Below are 20,618 nucleotides of genomic sequence, written 5' to 3'. Positions count from 1 at the left end.
GTTCGCTACGGAGTCCCTGGATGGTGCAAATAGTTAACAGGCTCGGCTGCTAACTGAAAGGTTGGAAGTTCATGTCTACCCAGAGGTGCTTTGGAAAAAAGTCCTGGTGATCTACTTCTGAAAAACCAACCACTGAAAACCCAGGGGAGCACAGTTCTATTCTGACACACGTGGAGTTGGAGTCAGCACCTAGTTCACTGGTTTATTAACTACCTTTACAATCTTTTAAGAACCCTTAGCTGGAATTGAATCTGAGGGATCATGCTGTTTACTGGTCATCAAGAGGTGTGCTGGTGTGTTCGTATGTAGGTGTGGGTGTATTTTCATGTATAATGTGCCATCAAAATGGGGTTTGGGAGTGGGGGTGCATGCATATTTTTGACATTTGCATCTGCAAAGGGATGAGCCCAACCAACTAGGCAATGAAAGTGTGATCACTCTTAACCATTAAAAATCAAATGAGGCTATGAGATTTTATGTTCGTCCAAAACGACCATGGATTTTCAAGGCTGAGAAACATTGATCTGGTCTAACCTCGTCATCTGAGAAAAGAGGAAAACCAAACCCATTGCCACTGAGTCCATTCTGACTCACAGTGACACTTCAGGACAGAGTAGAACTGCCCTATAGGGTTTCCAAGGCTGCAAATCTTTACGGAAGCAGACTGCCATATCTTTCTCCAGAGGAGCCGCTGGTGGGTTCAAACCACTGACCTTTCAGTCGGCAGTCGAGTGCTTAACCACTGCACCACCAGGGGTCCTCAGAAAAGAGGAACTGGGCCTCAAGTGGGAAGAAATCTGCCCAAGGTTCTACAGAGATTGCTGTTTGAACAGTGTTATGTTCAGGCACTAAAATGAGATAATTCTGTACCCTGGGGTTGTTGGGAGGGCACAGAAACATACTTACTCAGAAAGCTTTGATTCAAAATGCTGGATGACCTGGGTGGAGAAATGCACTTTCTGTCTGACATTGCTGCTCTCCTCCCTAAAGAAGCAAAGCCTTATGAAGGGGTCTCCTGGGTCGAGGGGGCTGGGTGTGGCATACAGGCTTGCAGGTGAGGGGAGGCTTCACACTTACAGGACAGCTGTGCCCTGACTTATCAGGTCAGGCAAGGTGAGTTTCTCAGACTGTAAACTGTGAGTTGAAAGCCAATCTTCAGAGTCCTCCCCAGCCGAAGGCTGGGTCTCGCTCTCTTGCAGCTTCTGCAAGACAGAAACCAGAATCAAACAGAATACTGGAAAGAGAGGGCAAGGCTGAGGGTGCCCTAGGTTCCCTTCACCCAGATACCCAAGGCTTGCCAACACCAAAGGAGCTTATCTGTTTTAAGAACTCACCTTGCTGAGGGAACAGGTGGATGTGGAAGCCTGTGCTCTGGGCTAGTTGCCCTGGAAATACCTACTCTCCCCCAACACACCTCATCCCCACCTGAAGGGTCCAGTATGTGGCTAGACAATTCAAGGGTCACTCACCACATGCCGCCTCGCGGGAAACTGAGTATACAAACAGACAATAGCTAGAACATACATGACAACAGAGCTCTGTCCCACAACCTCTGCAGCAACCAGTCCAGGCAGCCAAACGACCAATGTCCTAGAACAGCCAGGACTTGGTCAGTGACTGCCAGCTTCCCTAATTTTTTCCTTCTCTTCCAACTCAGGATCAACCAGGGAAAGACAAAAACGCTCCACAAACCAATCACATAAGATGCCCCACTTCTAGTTAGCCTGCCTCCAGCTCCCCCCGACAATAACCAGAACATACCTAAAGCCATCCCTTTTGTTCACAACCAAGCTTTCCCACTCCCCTGCCTGTCTTCAAGCCTCTGCCAAATGCAATTGATGGTGGCTGACTCCCTCTCAGTTTGTTGGTCTTGACCTATTCCCACACATCTGTTCTCTATCTTTTTGGGTGTGAGTTCTGCTTCCCTGTCAGGCTGTGGGATCCTCAACAAACGTTTGTTCACTAACTGGTGGAAGATGGAATGGGCTTATTCTATCCATCCCAGAGGCCAGAACTAAGAGCAGTCAGTGGGTGAGAGTTGTAGGGGCAGTGGATGACAGTTTTAGGGGAAGAATTTCCTAGCCATCAGAGGAGCCTTGGTTGTGGAATAGACGACACTCCCTTGCTTGTAGCTAGTGATGGGCCTGTCGCTTACATAGTGCTAAACTCAAGATATGGGTGGTAGCCTTGGTGGTGGAGTTGAAGTAGCTCACGGCAAACATTCACTACTGGCTATGCCTTCTGGAAAAGCCAGAAGGTGGAGAGTGCTGATCTGAGACCCTGAGTCTGCTTTGCCTTCTTCACCTCTTCTGGAGGCTGTCATGTCTTCCTTCTTTTGTCCGGTGGGCATTTCTGAGCCTTTCCTACAGGTCAGGCACTGTTCCTGGTGCTAGGGCTACAATGTGAACAAGATAGTCACGTTCTTGCCTTCTTGGAGTTTACATTCTATTATGGAAAGAGGGACAGTAAACTAGGAAGTAAGTCAATGTACTTAACAATTAGAGAAAGGAGGAGCTCTCGCAATAAAGCAGGGGAATGTGAGAGAAAATGATGAGGGGGTGAAGATGGGGAGGCCACTTTAGGTTGGGGTGGGGGTTGGAGACAGCCTCTCTGAGCTGAGAGCTGAAGGATGAGAAGGAGCCAGCTCTGTGTATTACTAGGGAAAGCACAGCCCAGGCAGGAGCGTGGAGGTGGGGAGGGATTGGAGTATTTGAAGAACAGAAAGGTGGCCTCTGTGGTTGGAATATAGTGAATAAGGGATAGTATGACTGGAGAGGAGGCTGGACAGGGGTGCATGGCCCGGATCAGTGGGGAGTTCTGCAGGAACCTCCAGCACAATCACTGTTCTGTTTAGGTGGTAGAGATGGGCCTTAAATGTTGCCTGAGTTGGTCACAACTCACTTAGGGTATAGAAGGGCATCATAAGGGAAGGCTGGTTCAGTCCACTGTCAGAGACACCATCCCACAGCATCTGACCACAGTGCGATGGGCTCGAGCACTGTTTAAGTCATTTGGACCCCAATCCAGATTCAAAGAAGGCTTCTTCACCTGTCTCCTGGACACCTGCTCAAGCCCTAAGTGAGTTTTGATGGGTTTGTATTTCTTAGGGCTTTCACTGCAGGTGAGGTGGTGGACCAAACCCACTGCTGTTGAGTCAGTTCCGACTCATAGCGACCCTAGAGGACAGAATAGAACTGCCCCATAGGGTTTTCTAGGCTGTAATCTTTACGGAAGCTGACTGGAGTGGCTGGTGGGGTTGAACTGCCGACCCTTTAGTTAGCCATCAAGCTCTTAACCACTGCACCACCAGGGAACTTTAGGTGGCAGACAAGGGGTTGCAAATGTCTGCTGTGGCTGAATGGGCTATAAAGGATAGAGGAAGTACAGGAGAGATGAAGAAAGGAGTGAGCTCACTGGGGTCCCTCAGTTGCTAGCTTTGTGACACTGGGAAAGTCACTTTCTTCACCTGTCATCTGGGCATTGTAAAGCTCCGACAGACTAGAACATATGCCTGATTATTCTTGCATAAACAGTTCCTATCGATGATTCATTTCTCCCTCAGGTTTGACGATAAGTAGAAAAAAAAAGTAGAAGGTAATCATAAAACAAAGATAATGAAAATAAAATGCTGCTGTTATATATTCCAGCTAGATGGAGCAGTATGCCTTAAGTTCTGCACCCAAGGCCTGCTCTCCCTGTTTCAAAAAGACATTGGGAAATGTTAAAGAAGTGTGAAAACACACTAATAATCACAGCAAACACTTAAATAGCACTTGTTACTTGTTAAGCACTTTCCATATATTAACTTGTTTAATTTGACAGAGTAGCTTCTATGACTAACCCCTGCTTACTGACAGGGAAACTGAGGCACAGAGAATTTAAGTACCTTGCCCAAGGTCTCACAATTGGTAAGTGGTGGAGCAGATCTCAAGCAGTATAGCTAAAGTCATGCTGGTAACCACGACACCATATTGCCTCTCTAAACCAGCACCAAACTGTGACTTTTCTTCGTGAAGGGTTGAGAGAGAATGATTGAAAAAGTAAGAGCATTCTTGGGTGATTCTATGCTAATTAACGTCCTGTCCTTCAGCAGCCTGGCTTAAAACCGCAATACCTGTCCCACACTTAGGGCAACACTGCTGCATATCATCTGAACACTAGATGGCACTCTCTTCATCTTCCAGAACCAAGCCATCTCCCTGGTTGATTAACACTGAGCATAAAAAAAAAAAAGAGCATAGTAGACTTTTAACTCACCTTTCTTCCATTTTTCCTACATTTAAAATGATCTATGGTATTTTAAGACACGGATTTTGTATAATTAATATGTGAAGATCCACTATTAAACACATTATAGATTTTGCCTGTAGGGCATACTGAACATACTAAAGTATGTGCCTTGTGCCTTACATCCACAAAATAACACAAATCAGCCTGTCTGTCAGTGTGTCGTACTATGATGCTGGAAGTTATGCCACCAGTATTTCAAATACCAGCAGGGTCACCCATGGTTGACAGGTTTCAATGGAACTTTCAGACTAAGACAGACTACGAAGAAAGGCCTGGCAATCTACTTCCAAAAATTAGCCAATGAAAACCCTATGAATCACAGCATATTGTCCAAGACTTCAACTTGCTTACTTTAGACACATCATTAGGAGGGACCCATCACTGAAGAAGGACATTGTGTTGGGCAAAACGGAGGGCCAACAAAGGCAAGGGAAACCCTCAATGAGGTGGATTGATACAATGGCTGCAACAATGGACTCAAACATACCAATGACGATGAAGGTGGTGTGGGACTGAGCAATGTTTGTTCTGTTATACATAAGGTCACCATGACTTGGAGCCGACGGGATGACAACTAACAACAATGTGTTTCACATAGTGGACAGCTCTGTAAGGTCTTTGTGTTGGGGCAATCCTTTCCCTCTGTCCCACTGCTGCTCATGTGTGAGGCAACAGAAGCCCCAGAGACAGCCGATAAATGTTAAGATTAGTTCCCATACACCTGGGAAGTCATGCATTTTGATATGAAATTAGATGAACTGACCCATGTTATCAATGTCTGAAGCCTTTGAGAAATTCCTTTAGAGTCTCAAGACTCTATTGACCTTTTCTCACATCCTTCATAATTAAACTGGCCTTCTCTTAAGTGCCAAAACATGAGAAAAGTAAAATATGACTATTTTCCTGATTGTTTAGTTGCCAGCATTATAACTCTACTGTTTTTGACTGACTATCATTTCAAAGGTATCACACTTAAATTCTAGTGTAGATGAGGGAAAGGGTTACAGGCTAGCCTTGCACCTGACAACCACTGATGACAACTGTTTCCGTGGCATAATAAATTCTGAGTCCTAAACAATCCACTCACCATCTTGGGAAGACAGCTCTTTTACACATGGAGTGTAAAATCACAGTTCTGGTAATTCTAGAGGTTGATTCTTCTGCCATAACCCTGTTGCTCCAATAGCACTCCCTGAAACTGATCTCTGGGCCTAGATTTTGGGGAATTCTAAAAGAAAAACACACCTCAGGAAGGGGAATTTTAGAATTAAATTCTTTAGACTTTAGGCTTTGGTAACATTGGCAGAATTTTCACATGCTCTTGAATATTTCATGGTGTGGCCAAGAAGGCAGTACACCCTGCATTCCCTCACTATGATTTGAGAGCACCGCTTCTCAGTGAAAGCACAATGGTCTTTACCAGTAAGTCCTGTGTCTGGTTGACATGTGTAACCAGTAATCCATTGTCTGGATTTTGGTCAAGTCCACTGATATCCTTCGGGCTCAATGGCTGCTTTGGATCTCTGCCACCGTTTCTCCTCATGCTATAAGACATAAAGTGATTTGATCAATGCCCAGCACTGAACTTTGACGCCACACTGCGATTGCTTCCTCTCTTTCCCTTAGACCCTGAAGGAATTCCAGGAGCATTTTTTATTTCAGTGCAGTAACTGGGAAGGATTCTCATAGAGTCCTGATAAAATATGGACTCCAGGTTCATAAGACATTTTACTATATTATTCTGGTTGGCAGATAACTAAAGCCTTCAGGTAGATATAATGATGTAATGACTGTTTATTTACCCAGTCTCACATAGATATAAGCATGTAATGACAATTTATTCACCCAATCTCACGCTGATATAGTGATGTAATGACCATTTATTCACCCAATCTCACGTCAAGGCAGAGATTTCCCCTCAATTCCCATGAGCAAAATATTGTTGGTTTTTCATTTGTAAACTCAGAGAAGATGCTTACCAATGATTTTCCAGAAACTTATTATCTTGATCATGGAAAACTTGTGCAGACATTATTAAAAAAAAACAAACATCAAAGCTTATTTTCCTAGGGAGGAAAGAATACCAGAAAAAGAGAAAGATAAATGCAGCATGTAGACAACAGCTTTGGGGGGTATATCTATGTTCAGCTCAACTCTTCTTCAATTAATTCATTCAATAAATACTTAGTGAACACCCACTAGGTGTCAGGCATTGTGCTAGATGCTGGGGATACCATGGTGAACAATCTAACAGAGTTTATCTACCTCGGGACTTGTCATTTTGGACCAGATGATTCTTCGTTGTAAAGGTTTTCCTGTGCATTGTAAGGTATTTTGCTGTATTCCTGGCCTCTACCCGCTAGATAACCAATAGCATCCTCTCCCGACTGTGGCAACCAAAAATATCTCCAGACATTATCCAATGTTCCCTGGGGACAAAATCATTCCTAGTTGAGAACCACTGGGATAGACATTGTCTTTGTCTTCACAGAGCTTACATTCTTGGGGGGACGGAGGGGCTGATATTAAAGAATTAAGTAAATTACGAGTTGTGGTAAGTGCTATGAAAGAAAGAAATAAGATGATATGGTAGAGAGTAATCAGGGAAGTGATCTACTTTGCATAAGTAAGGTGGTCAGGAAAGATGGCTTTTGAGTTTCGACCTTCTTGAAGGATGAAAAGGAGGGGTCCATGTTAAGAGTATGGTGAAGGCTAGATTAGGCAGAGAGGACAAGTGTCAAGACCCCAAGGTAGGAAAGAACTTGGCTTATCCAAGTAAGCCACAGAAGATCATTTGGCCAGACCACTGGGATTCCAAGACCAGGGTTGTGGGAAGGAAAAAATAATGAGATGAGGTTGGGTTCTTCTCTCTGCGTATTGTGTCTGCCCTCAAACGGATGAGACCCCATAGCCTACTGATCACCATTTATTGAATCAATGGTAGACATGTATCCAAGATGGATCAATCAGATTCTTTTGCTGGGAATTAGAAATTTAAAAGCTGTGAGACCATTGTGTGTATTTAGAAGCAGGAAAAGACTGTCAGAGAAAAGTGGAGTGAGCCGTGATTCATTGCCTTGGTTTGCATGAAGCCACTCTCTCCTGGCTCACTCCTCCCTCCCTGCCTGTTCCTTCTCAGTTTGCATTGCTCATCCTCCTCTACATGAGCATTATAAGCTGGTGTTCCTTGAGGCTGTCATACACACTCTTCTCACTCCCTGCTCTTTCTAGGCAATCTCATCCATATCTGTAGCTTCAATTACCATCTACACAATAACTCCTAATAGTACCTCAAAAGCCGAGACTTCTAACTCTGACTCTAGATCTGTGTACTCGCTGACAGTGGATATTCCCACCCACTTGGAGCACCTCAACATGCCCAAGACTGAACTCAGGATATTCCCTACAAACCTATCCCTTTTTCATTATTCTCTAGCTTAGAGAAAAGAACCACTATCCATCTACTTTTCTGAGTCAATTTACCTCTCTCAAATCGCTCCATATAGCTCTGTCTCCGCTGATATTTCTCTAGCCCAGACCACCACCAATGTGGTAGCATAGACAACTGCAGTAACACCTAACTGGCCTTCCTGCGTCCTCACAGTCCTCCCATCTGATCTATTCACCTCATTGAAGCCAGAGTGATCTTTTAAAAACATAAATCCAATGCCACGCCTCCTCTTTTCCCTCTTGCTTAAAATTATTCAAAGGCTCCCTTTTATTTCTAGGGTGAAGACCAAGATTCTTAAGATGGCATTTGAGGCTCCACATGGTCTGGCTGCCGAGGCCCACTTCTCCAGCTTTCCCACTTCACTACCCCCTCCCAGTTCCTGGAATGCTATACAATTTCTGGAAAAAAAAAAAACACAAACCAGTGGCCATCAAGTCAATTCCATCTCATGGCGACTCCATGTGTTTCAGAGTAGAACTCTGCTCCACTGGCTGTGATGTTTTGGAAGGAGATCACCAGGCCTATCTTCTGAGGCACCTCTAGAGGATTTGAACCACCAGCCTTCAGTTTGCACCACCCAGGGACTCCATACATTCCTACACAGGGCCTTGGCATGTGCTGCTGTCTTTGCTCTGGAAATTCCTTTTTCCCTCTTCCCTATCCTACTCATCTTTGGCACTTTAGTTTAAATGTCACTTCTTCTGGGAAGTCTTCTCCAGCTTCCCACTCTATTTCAAGTTCCTTTGCGTTATACAAATTTTCATAAAACTGTGTTTTTTTTCCAAAATACTTAACCCTAATTTGAAATGGTACATTCATTAGCGTGATTTTTAAAAATTGATGTGTCTCTTCCATTAGGCTATAAGCTACACCAGAGCAGGGCCTGGTCAAAACCAAAAACCAAACCCATTGCCGTCAAGTCGATTCTGACTCATAGTGACCCTATAGGACGGAGTAGAACTGCCCCATACTTTCCAAGGAGCGCCTGGTGGATTGGAACTGCCGCCCTTTTGGTTAGCCACTCAAATACTTTGAGGATGGGAGGTAAAAGGAGAGGAGGAAGTTGAGAAACTCCCTTGGTTCTTGAATTTCCTATTACTAATTCCAGGCCCTTGTGAGAACTGACTGCACTTTCTGCTTCAGGGATCTGTGAGATACCCCGTTCCTTAGAATTCTCCACCTTTTTGCTTACACTAGCTCATTTAGGTTTTTATCACCTGCAGCCAAAAAAAAAAAAAAAAAAATTGGCTAAGACACAGCAAGTGAAAAACATTCCAAACGAAGTTGCAGCTTGAATATTCAGCATGTGTGTTCTTGTGAAATCATTAAATAGCCTAATGATGGCTCAGCAACTTGCTTTTCTCTTTTGGGTCTTTCATCTTATATTCAGAGGATGACTTGTTTTCTGGGAAGCACCAAATATGGCAAGATCTCAAAAAAAAAAAAAAAAAACAAAACTGGCTTTACTTTAGTCAGCTTTGCTGGTAAACTCCTATGGCAGGAACTGTTGAAACAGAAATGCTACTAGGAGCTCCCCCGTGTCTCAATTCCTTCTTCTCACTGAGTGATGAACAGCACTTAATGAATTCAGGGGCTGCATGGCTAGATTCTGGGGTGCCTTGTGCTGGCTGATGGAGGAGGGGCTGGGGTGCTTAAAACTAACTAAACAAGGAGGTGTGCTGGAAAGAGCAGGCCCTTTGAATTCTTCATCTGTAAAATGGATTGTGAAAAACAGTAATCTGCCCTGCTTGCTTGAACTCCGTTGTCAAGAGGATCGAATGAAATTGAGAATGTCAAAGTGCTTTGTAAAATACAAAGTACTACAGACATGTAAAATACCATAAAAATGTGTTGCATCTTCAATCACTTCAGCATATAACACTGAAGTGAGCATTCATTCCACAAATATTTATAGAGTGGCCTATTAGATGCCAGAGGAGCCCTGGTGGCATAGAGGTTAAGCGTTCTGCTGCTAACTGGAAAAAGTTGGCGGTTCGAACCCACCAGCAGCTCCTCGGGAGAAAGATGTGGCAGTCTGCTTCCGTAAGATTACACACTTGGAAACTCTATGGGGCAGTTCTACTCTGTCCTATAGGGTTGCTGTGAGTCAGAATTGACTCGATGGCAGTGGGTCTTAGATGCCAGAGAGAGCTGGTACTGGGGAGGCAGTGATGAACAGGACACTGCCTGAACCTCAGGTTCAAATGAAACCTTATCTAGAGAGATCTGCTTTGGGCATCCGACCTCCAATAGTGTTCCCTACACACTGCTTTATTTCTCTCCAAAGCACGTTTCACAATCTGACCTTATATATATTTACTTATTTATTGTCTGTTTCTCTCTCCCCTCCCTCATAAACACGCTATAATTATGGTCCATGAGGGTCAGGACTTATATTCACTGCTATAGCCTCTTTGCCTCGAACGTGGTAAAGGAGGCTTGGTGGCTCAACAGTTAAGTGCTCGGTTGCTAATGGAAAGGTTGGTGTTTCAAACCCAACAAGCAGTGGCTCCTTGGGAGGAAAGGCCTGGCCATCTGCTCACATAAATATTACAGCCTAGGAAACCCTATGGGGCAATTCTACTATCACATGGGATTCCTATGAATTAAAAATCGATTCAACAGTACCTAACGACAGAACATAGTAGCTGCTCAAAAACATCTGTTGAATAAATGCAGTTCAAGTGGGTCCAGAGTTTAGACAAAGGTGGGCCCATGTCACACTGGGGGAGTGATTGGAGGAAAGGAAAAGAATACACAAACTGCCCTGTAGGAGCCTGCATCTTGGTCAAAGGGGGAGAGGGGGCACTGATTACTAGATAAAAGTAAACTTCCAGCTAACTACCTGGCTTCCTAACAGTAGGATTTAGGATTCTCCTAGATAGCTATCCAGGATAACACCATCCCCAGGGTTTGTATTTTTAACTGCAAAGTGACCTCCAGTCTTGCTCCATTCAATCCATTCTCCATTAGGCTACCAGAATGATTTTTCTGATCTGCAGAGCTGTTGATATTGCTACCTGTCTAGAACCCCCCTTGCTTTTCAGTGCCCTGTGATATTGCTGCCTGTCTAGAACCCCACCTTTGCTCTTCAGTGCCCTGTGATAATCAAGTTGAGATTTTTAGTAAGGCTTCTCATTCCTTCCACACACTCTCATTCCTTCAGGATCCTGGCTTACCTCTCCACCTCATTGCTCTTCTTTCTTCTTTCCCTGGCAACCTTATTTACACATATCTTACCACTTGATACCTCCATGCCTTTGTTCAAGTTGTATCTACTTCTAGGAATGCCCTATGCCCCTTTAGTCTGACAAGAAAACTTCAAGAAGTCTTTTCTGAACCCTATTCACTGCTCCCTACCCCCAAGGAGGAAATGGTTTCCTCTCCTGGGAGTCCTCCTATTGTTGGTCCCATGCTGTTTCACACCAAGTTGTCATGGTCTGTCCCCCACCACCCCCCAGCTCCAGCACATTCTTGTCTACTGTCATTCTTGTGTATTGTTGTACCGCCTGCACCTAGCTCAATGCCTGGCATATAGGGAAGAGATAGTTAAGACCCCCCCCCCCCGCCAAAAAAAAAATCACTACCTTTCAGTCGATTCCTACCCTACAGGACAGAGTAGAACTGCCCCACAGTGTTTCCAAGGAGTGCCTGATGGATTCATACTACCGACCTTTTGGTTAGCAGCCGTAACTCTTAACCAGTATGTCACCAGGGTTTCTGCTTAAGACCCCAGGCTCCTTAAATCTCACTCAGTCTGGAGCTCAGGGTCTGGGCCTCCCCCACTCTTTCTCTTGCCACCCCAGCGAACCCTTGTGACACTCACCCTCACTTGCATTCCTCCCTCTATTTCTCCATCTTTGGGAGAAGGACTCCTGGTCACCCTGCAGCCCTTCCTCTCTGGGTTCCCACTTCTAGTTCCTCCAAGCAACTGAACAGTGAAGCTTGCACTACAGGGAAGTGTTAGCTGGTCTCCAGGGTAACAGACTGCACCACCGCAGCTCAGGGCACAGAAAAAGAAGAATCTTCCTCACCTCAGGGAAGAAGTCACCACTTTGTTGTTCATAACAACCTCCCCCAGGCCATTCTGCTGGTGTCCATCCTCACAAAAGTCTGGGAGCAGGATTTGGACCTCTTTTCTACTTTTGGAGCTTCTGGATCAGCACAGAGCTATGGTTTAGACCAGTAGAGCCCTGCTGCCTGGTGCCTTCCTGTGATTGGAACTGAGGAAAGTTACCAGAAAGCTTGTGATGTGTAAAGAGCGGTAGCCTCCTCGTCCTCCTCAGGCTCCCCAGGTTCCCCCAAATACTTCCTGGAAGAGGGAGGGCGGCCTCCACCCCTTACCAGGTCCAGCCCCACCCAAACCTGGCTAATACAGCAGCAGACTCAGTGACCTTTTAACACCAGAGAGATCACGTACTGCAGTGGTTTCCAAACCCAGGTACCCCTCAGAATCACTTGGGTTATTTGCTAAAGAAAGATAACCTATAGCCCTGCCCTGGAGATTCTGATTCAGAACTGTGGTAAAGTATGGGAACATGAGTTTTTAAGAATGGCTCTAGGTGATTATGATGCAAACGGACCTTGGCCCATAGGTGGGGACCTCTTGAACTACTTCTTTTTATAGAGGTCAGGAAGGGTGAAGTGATGTATCCAATGTCGACCAGCTTGGCACTTAAGTTTTTCTCATCTAGGTCATTTCTCAAATCATCATCTTCGCTTTCTGAACTTTTAATTGTGTAATTTAGAACATGTGCTACTGTGGTAGTCACCATATGGTAGAGAACTCCTTCAGATGCTAACCCTAGCAGTGGCTTCTATAAACCGAGTCAGAAACAACAAAACTCCTCAATATAGAAACTGCTTACCAACCACTAGTCACTGTGGGCAGAATAATCATAGGTTGAGAGCAGCAGATATGAATTCAGGGCACTTGGCATTTGGTCAGTACCAACAAGGTAGAAGAGAAGGGATACCAGAAAGAGGTAAGGAAGTGTTAAGAAGCTGAGAGCAACCAATGGCTACTCTGTGAACACAAGGTGGGAGACCTTGTGCTCACCTTGCTGGAAGTACTGGGTGGACGGGCTGGGTAGCTTTGAGCCACTATTTTTGGAGACATGGGAGTCCCACAGGTAGTCTACCACTCTCACAACTTCCTTTGCTACTTGGCTACATGGGTTTTCAACATTTTACACAAGTAAAACCCAACACTGAAAACTCTTTGTTACTGTTTCTTTTACTTGAGCTTATACGGACACACACACATTCTGGAAGTACTGATGCCAGATGGATATAGCAGAGTAAAAATTTCAGGCTATATGAACAGCCAAGAGGAAAGCTACATGTGGGTGCCATCTTTCTTAGCTCCCCTCAGACAGCAGCTCAGGACTGGACCTATATAAGGCATCTGAGCACAGTACGAATTTCTTTCTCTTAGGTTCTTAGGACCTGATTAGGTTCGATTCATTTCTGGTTTTGATTTTGGAGTTCTAACTTGGTCCCATTACCCAGGAGGGTAGTGGGAAGTATTTTTTAGATATTAATTTGCCAGCCAGTAGCAGCTGTACTTTGTTGGGTTGAGAAGCCTGAAGTCAACAGTTTTTTTTTTTTTTTTGGTAAAAGCCTAAGCTAACTGGAAAATAAAAGTGAGATGCCAAAGCAGGGGAGGTGAGGAACGTATTTAAAGTCAAGAGCTAAGTGGGTGTGTATCAAGAGTCTTTCAGTCAAGAACATTTTGATCCAAGATTCCATAGAAGAATCCTGATCAAAAGGGGGAAAATGTAAAACAGAATTTCAAATTCTCATGAACCCCAGACTTCCTGGAGCCATGATGGTTGGATGAACCCCTGAAACTATTGCCCTGAGATAATCTTTAAACCTTATACCAAAAATATCCTCTGAAGTCTTTGTAAAACCAAACAATAGTTTAACTAGCAATTAATGTTTGCCTTGAACATCATGGGAAACCCTGGTGGCATAGAGGTTAAGTGCTATGGCTGCTAACCAAAGGGTTGGCAGTTCGAATCCGCCAGGCTCTCCTTGTAAACTATGGGGCAGTTCCACTCTGTCCTATAGGGTCACTATGAGTTGGAACCGACTTGACAGCACTGGGTTTGGTTTGGTTTGGTTTGAGCATTATGCTCTTTTAAGAACTATCTATATGGGATCAAACTGACAACAGCAACTTGAAAGATTAGATAGGAACCTTAAGGGGGCATTTATGTTAATTTACGAATTTATGTTAATGAGGGAGGAACAACTCAGAAAAGGAAGGTAAGAATGTACAATCAATAATAATCAATGTCACTAAATGGTACATGTAGAAACCGTTGAATTGGTGTATGTTCCGCTGTGTACATTCTCAACAAGATAAGTAAAATTACATATAAAAAAAGATTCTTTCAGTCAAAAGAGACAGAGATTCAACTCAAACTGGCTTATGGAAAAAAGGCAATTTATTTGCTCAGGTGACAGAAAAACCCAAGGATAGTTCTGGCTTAGGCATGGCTTCATCCAAAGGCTAAAAAAATTTGTCTCCATTTCTCAGCTTCCTTTCTTCTTTTACGGCTTCATCTTTATGCAGGCTTTTCCTGCATTGCTGGCAAACCTGGACACCAGCAGCACTAAGCTCCTCTACTTCCCCTTGCGCCACACAGTTTAGCAACACTGTTGTTGTTAGGTGCTGTGAAGTCGGTTCTGACTCATAGTGATCCCATGCACAACAGAACAAAACATTGCCCGGTCCTGGGCCATCCTCACAATTGTTGCTCTGTTTGAGCCCACTGTCGCAGCCACTGTGTCAATCCATCTCGTTGAGGGTCTTCCTCTTTTTTGCTGACCCTCTACTTTACCAGGCATGATGTCCTTTTCCAGGGACTGGTCCCTCCTGATAACATGTCCAAAGTATGTGAGACAAGGCAACAATAAAGGAAGGAAAATACCTCTTAGGAGGTCCAGCAAAGTTCCAGGCTTGGCTTGGTCACATGCTCATTCCTGAACCAATCATTATGACTCCTACCGCCAGGCCTGGCTTCTGTGTTCAGTTCTGGAGCCAGAGGGTAAAACCACATCACCTGAGGATAGGAAAGGAGCAGCTTTCCAAAGGAAAATTGAGTTGTTATTATTTTCTTACCAAAGATAGGGAAATGAGTGCTGGGCAAACACACCTCCGAGGGATACCAAAGGGGAGAGGATATTACCCCAGGCAAAGAGAGGTAAGAAATCAGAGATCTGAAAATCAGAGACAGCAGGGACCCACTTAGTATTTGGTAGCAACACCTTGGTGAGATGGCAAGACCTAAGATGAAATGGGTCCTTGGTGCACCCAGGAAAGGCCTACAGGGACAGGAGTTCCCAGGTGACCACAGTTTACCATTCCCCAGGCATGGGATGGGCACAGTAGAACTACTGCACCCCTCAGCCTGGGACAATCAACGTCTCAGCAGTATTAAGTGTAGACAGATGACAATCGACTGGAGGCACCTTCTTAATGTTTGAGCCATGGACCTCTGCATAACCCTTGTTGTGGTCATTGTCAGTTGCCATCTAGTCAGGCTTCCAACTTATGGCCACCTCATGCACAACAGGATTGGACCACTGCAATCCACAGGGCTTTCACTGGCTAATTTCTCAAAGTAGATTACCAGGTCTTTCTTCCTAGTCTTAGCCTGGAAGCTCTGCTTAAACCTATTCAGCATCATATGTGGTGTCTGGGCTTGAGGTGTACTGGCTGGGAATGAAACCTAGTTCTTGCGCATGGATGGCAAGAATTCTATCACTGCACAACCTCTGCAGGGCTCCTCAATAACCAATGGATTTTTTACCAACATGGTAGAAGGGATCTTGGATTGCAATTTGAGTTTTTTTTTTTTTTTTTTTTTAAAGTGCTATTGGGGGCAGGGGTGGGAAGCGGAATATATTTGGTAAAATTTTCCTGGGTGCTGAAATCCCTAAAAGGCCCCAATAAAATCAATGGGTAACATCTTCTCATTTCACCCATCAAGGAAGTTAGCACTATAAAATACCACTTAACTAGATTGCAGAGAGAAGCTTGACAATGAAAGGGGAATGATGGAAGATTAAACACACACTCAATAAGTGAGAGGCATGTCTTACGTACCTTTTTTTCCATTTAACAAAGTAGATGATACGCACAAGTTGTTCCTAAATAGAGACTACCTTTTATGGTTATTTGCATTCTACATCAAGAAGAAGCAAACCATAGACCTTTTTTTCCATTTAACAAAGTAGATAATATGCACAAGTTGTTCCTAAATAGAGACTACTCTTTATGGTTATTTGCATTCTACATCAAGAAAAAGCAAACCATAGATTCAGCGGCTCAAGTCCGAGCCAAGGAATCATGCAACTGGGACAAGCTATTTTCTTTCAGTCTAGTCAACCAAACTGGCAATGTGGGACAGCAGAAGGAGCCCTAGATCTGAAGTCAGGGAACCTAAGTTTGAAAGCCAGATTCACCAATTCCTATCTAGAGAAACTTGGGTAAGTTGTTCATCTTCTGACCCTTACTTTCCCAGTTACAAAATATCACCTCCTACTTCATGGGAAGAGGATTAATAAGTACAGTATTTGGGAAGTTTCTGTACTAAAGCCTCAGTACACAGCAGCAGTATTTGTAATGGCAAAAACCTGGGAACAACCTAAATGTACATCAATAGAGGGAGAGGTAAATATAGACACCAAATGGAATACTATAGAGCCAATAAAAACGAGAAGGATCTATATTTACTGACAGAGAGCTATCCATCATAAATTAAGTTAAAAAAGAAAGTAGTGGCAAATATATATGACCCTGTTTAAACTAAAAAGGATGTACACACACATACACATGCACACACACACAGAGCATGAAGGCACCAAAATGTCTAGAATACCTACCAGACTGTTTGTTAACAGTGGTTATCTCAAGAAGATGGATAGTAGGGGAGAGGACTTTAATTTTCTGTACTCCTGTTGATTTAAAAAAAATTTTTTTTTTTTTTTTTTTTACTACAGTACATGTTACTGTATAAAATATCTTTTTGTCCTAGTTTAGGGTCATGGTAACTTACTTCTTAACAACAGCACTTAGGACAAGAGAAAGCTACTGATGATCCTGAAAGCAAATACGAGGGAAAGTAATAGAGTGGTGTGCAGGGGTAGAGGAGTGGTGGAGAGGAGCAGGGACGGGGTTGCATCAAATAAGTCCATATTCCTACTCACTAACTATATTAGTAAAATATGTAGTAGATGAAGTGGTCAAAAGTTTTTTTGGAACTTGAATAGGTACTTCTCCAAAGAAGATACATAGAATGGCCAGTGACACATGACAAGATGCTCAACAACGACATCAGGGAAATGTGAATCAAAACCTCAGTGAGATACCACCTCATGCCCACTAAGGTGCCTATTATCAGAAAAACAGAAAATACCAAGTGTTGCCAAAGATGTGGAGAAATTGGAACCCTCATGCATTCCTGGTGGGGATGTAAAATGGGGCAGTCATTCTGGAAAATAATTTGGCACTTCCTCAAAAAGTTAAACACAGAATTACCATATGACCCAGCAGTTCCACTCCTAAGTATACACCCAAGAGACCTGAAATCAAGGATTCAAACAGACGTGTACACCAATGTCCACTGCAGCGTTATTCACGACAGCCAAAATGTGGAACAACCCGTGTCTATCAACAGATGAATGGATAAACAAAATGTGGTATATGCATACAACGGAGTCAGTTCCAACTCATGGTGACCCATTGTTTTACAGAGTAAAACTCATAGGGTTTTCTTGGCTGTAATCTTTATGGAAGCAGATCGCCAGGCCTTTCTTCCGAGGTGCCGCTGGGTGGGTTAAAACCACCAACCTTTCAGTTAGTAGTTAAGCACAAACTGTATGTCCCACCCAGGGACTTATTCAGCCACAAACAGAAATGAAATTCTAACACATGCTATGTCATGGATGAATCTTCAAAACATTACACTGAGCGAAATAAGTCAGACACAAAAGAACGAATACCGTAAAATCCCACTTATGTGAAATATCGGAGCCTACCTAAGAATAGGCAAATGCATAGGGACAAGTTTATCAGTGGTCACCTGGAGCTGGTGGGAGGAAGGTATGGTACTTATCGCTGAAAGGGGTGTTGAGTTTCTGTTTGGAGTGATGTAAAACTTTTAGAAATGGATAGTGGTGATGGTCACACAACGTGGTGAATGTAATTAATGTCACTGAATTGTACTCTTAAAAATGGTGACAGTGACAAACTTGTTACATATTTTAACATAATAAATTTTTTTCCCCTAGAGAAATTATGGAAAATGGAAAAAATTTTGATTGGCTCTTCAACTGTATTTGCACTTTTGCCAAAGAGAACAAAGCAATGTAAAAGAGTTTGCATTTTTTCATTTAAGAAAATACTTGAATTCTTAGACAACTAATACGAAACATTTAAATGAACATAAGACTGCCAGAGGCAGGACACAGCATTTATTTTACTGACTTGCCCTGACAGATAACAAATGGGGATTGATTTAATAGTGACCAAATATATCAGCACTGTTTACAGAAGTGCCACAAAATGGTCAACTGGGGTAACTGCATCTAAAATGAGATAAAATCTTTGAGCCCTTTCTTCAGCAGAAATAATTAAAACTACCTTGGTAGAAGTAGGTCTTTGCAAAACATACCAAATGTATGGCTTTAAGACAGCAGAGAACCCACAAGCCTGATGAAGCCTCCAGAGAGTTCTCGTGGAATCAACAAGGTGCTTGCATCATGTTGGAGTACTGCGAGTTTAATGGTAAAGGATCCTGAGTCCACAGGGAAATCCTAAGGAGGTCATTGACACTGACATATTATAGAATCAAATATGTATCAATAAACTGACCAATTTATTTATAAAAAAGGCTGATCTAGGCAATCCACTGCCTTCAGGAAGAATCTTATTGAAACAATCCTGGCAGATAGGTGACTGGGTCTTTCAAATCTCCAGGAAATACAGTGTCAGAATTTCCTTTATAACCTAGCACCAAATTTAATTATGATAATTCAATGTGTAAAGAATTAGACCAGGTATCTAGACAATACCATGTGAGCAAGTCATGTTTCTTGCATTCAGAGAGCTTATATTCTAGTTCTAGAGAAGTGTTTAATAATAATTCAAACTAACATTTGAATGCTTACGATGTGCCAAGCACTTTCCATGCTTTATCTCATTTATACCAACAATAACCCTGTGAGTTAGGTACTCTTTCCACAAATGAGAAAATCAAGGTTTACAGACGCTAAGTGGTCACACAGCTAGAATTGTGAAATTGAGATTCTAATCTGCTCAGTCTAATCCCCTCTGTTGTTGTTAGGTGCCTTTGAATTGATTTCAGCTCATAGGGACCCTATTTGACAAGGCAGAACTGCCCCACAGGGTTTCCCAGGCTGTAATCTTAAAGGAAGGAAGCAGATCACCAGGTCTTTCTCCCTCAAGAGCTGCTGGGTGGGTTCAAGCTGCCAGACTTTTGGTTAGCATCTAAGCACTTAACCATTGCACCACCAGGGCTCCTTAGTCTCTTCTAGCAGCAAGTTTTTAATCAGAGGTATAAGCAAAAAAGCACAAAAGGTTAAATACATTCCAATGCAGGTGGGATTAGGGAAAACCGCATAAAGGTGGTATACACACAGCCGAAATAGGGGGCTGGTTGTAGTTAGAGAATGGTGAATAGGCCCTTTGTCAATGAAAAGTGAAAAGGGAGTGGTGGGAAAGACAGCCTGAAACCAGGTCATAGACGGTTTTGAATGCTATGCTAAAGGCGTTTGGGCTGCATTCTTTAGGCAGTAGGAATGACAAATTCAAACAAGGAAATGACGTGCTCTCTTTTGTTAGGAAGATAATTTTGGCAGAATTGGTTTGGTTGGATTGAAGTAGATGGAAATTAACTGAAGGAAGGCTGGTTCAGATGGCTAAAAATATGAACACCCTGGTAGGCCCAAGGCCCATTTGTCAAGACATTCTTTCCTATATCGAGTGCTCTGCTGAGATCTAGTTGTGTGACTTTGGGAAAGTAAGTAAAGCTTTCTGGGGCCTTGATTTATTCATCTGGAAAATGGAAACCCCAGACATGATCTTTAGATTTTGTTCAGCTCTAAGATTTTGGGTCTCATGCAAAACCTCTTCTTGAAATTTAATCTTAGGAGGTCTTATTCTGTGATTTGAACTGGGGCTGATTTGTGAAACCTTGAACATGCTTGAAAATATCATCCCAGGGTTTTCCTCTACTGGGGAGAGAACCAAAACTCTGAAAAATAATACAGTGCTATGCTTTCTATCTATAATATCATTTATAAATAATTACCTTTATTTTGTTGCTGGGTAACTGTGACTCAGAAGAGTTGACTTAGCATGAAACGAACCCACAGTGTTCTAGTCTTGGTGTTTTCTCTATAATCTCATACAGTGGCTAGAATAGAGTTGATGGAAGATGAAGTCAAAGTAAGTTATTTTTTAACCCATGTTATTTGTTTTGAAAGCCACTCTGTTGCCTTTTGTTAAGGTATTATATCAAAGAGAAGAAAAAAAAACATTTTCCCTCTCTTAGAAATTCAGTATAAGTCCACCATTACAAGTTCTAATTGACTATTAATGAATGTTTATAGAAAAGAATCTTTCAAACACCTTTAACCTATGCTATAAATCAGGATAAGATTTGGATGGTGTAAAAATAGAGTGATTGACTCACTGGGGTTTGCCTGGAATTTTCTCAGTTTTAGCACTGAAAGTCCCGCACCCCAGGAAATCGCTGTTCTTGGTAAACCAAGATGGTTGGTCACCCTTTGAAGATGTCCTTAAGACAAAAACCCAAGAATATCCAAATTCTAATTTGTC

General features: G+C 43.1%; 1 protein-coding gene across 20 annotated transcripts in view; it reads right to left on the bottom strand.

Moving 5' to 3' along the window:
* VWA3A (von Willebrand factor A domain containing 3A) overlaps positions 1 to 20,618 on the bottom strand; it is an 85,963-nt gene that overhangs the window by 56,071 nt on the left and 9,274 nt on the right. For 10 of the 20 annotated variants that reach the window (XR_010323646.1, XR_010323647.1, XR_010323648.1 and 7 more), the window contains exons 2-4: positions 5,711 to 5,834; positions 1,078 to 1,202; positions 907 to 984 (exon numbers count right to left, since the gene is read on the bottom strand). Coding sequence is in view for 17 of the 20 variants with exons in the window: in XM_064295663.1 (XP_064151733.1) it covers positions 907 to 984; positions 1,078 to 1,202; positions 5,711 to 5,834 (327 nt within the window). In the remaining 3 variants the exon portion in view is untranslated. Of the gene's footprint in view, positions 1 to 906; positions 985 to 1,077; positions 1,203 to 5,710; positions 5,835 to 6,269; positions 6,357 to 14,682; positions 14,815 to 16,639; positions 20,194 to 20,618 lie in introns of all 20 variants that reach the window. The other 10 variants (XM_064295665.1, XM_064295680.1, XM_064295664.1 and 7 more) reach the window with 8 other exon arrangements.

Source organism: Loxodonta africana, chromosome 12 (assembly GCF_030014295.1).
Source record: "Loxodonta africana isolate mLoxAfr1 chromosome 12, mLoxAfr1.hap2, whole genome shotgun sequence".
In the NCBI taxonomy this organism is placed as follows: Eukaryota; Metazoa; Chordata; class Mammalia; order Proboscidea; family Elephantidae; genus Loxodonta; species Loxodonta africana.
Note: the sequence above shows the minus strand (reverse complement) of the source record. Positions and strands in the feature narration are given on the sequence as shown.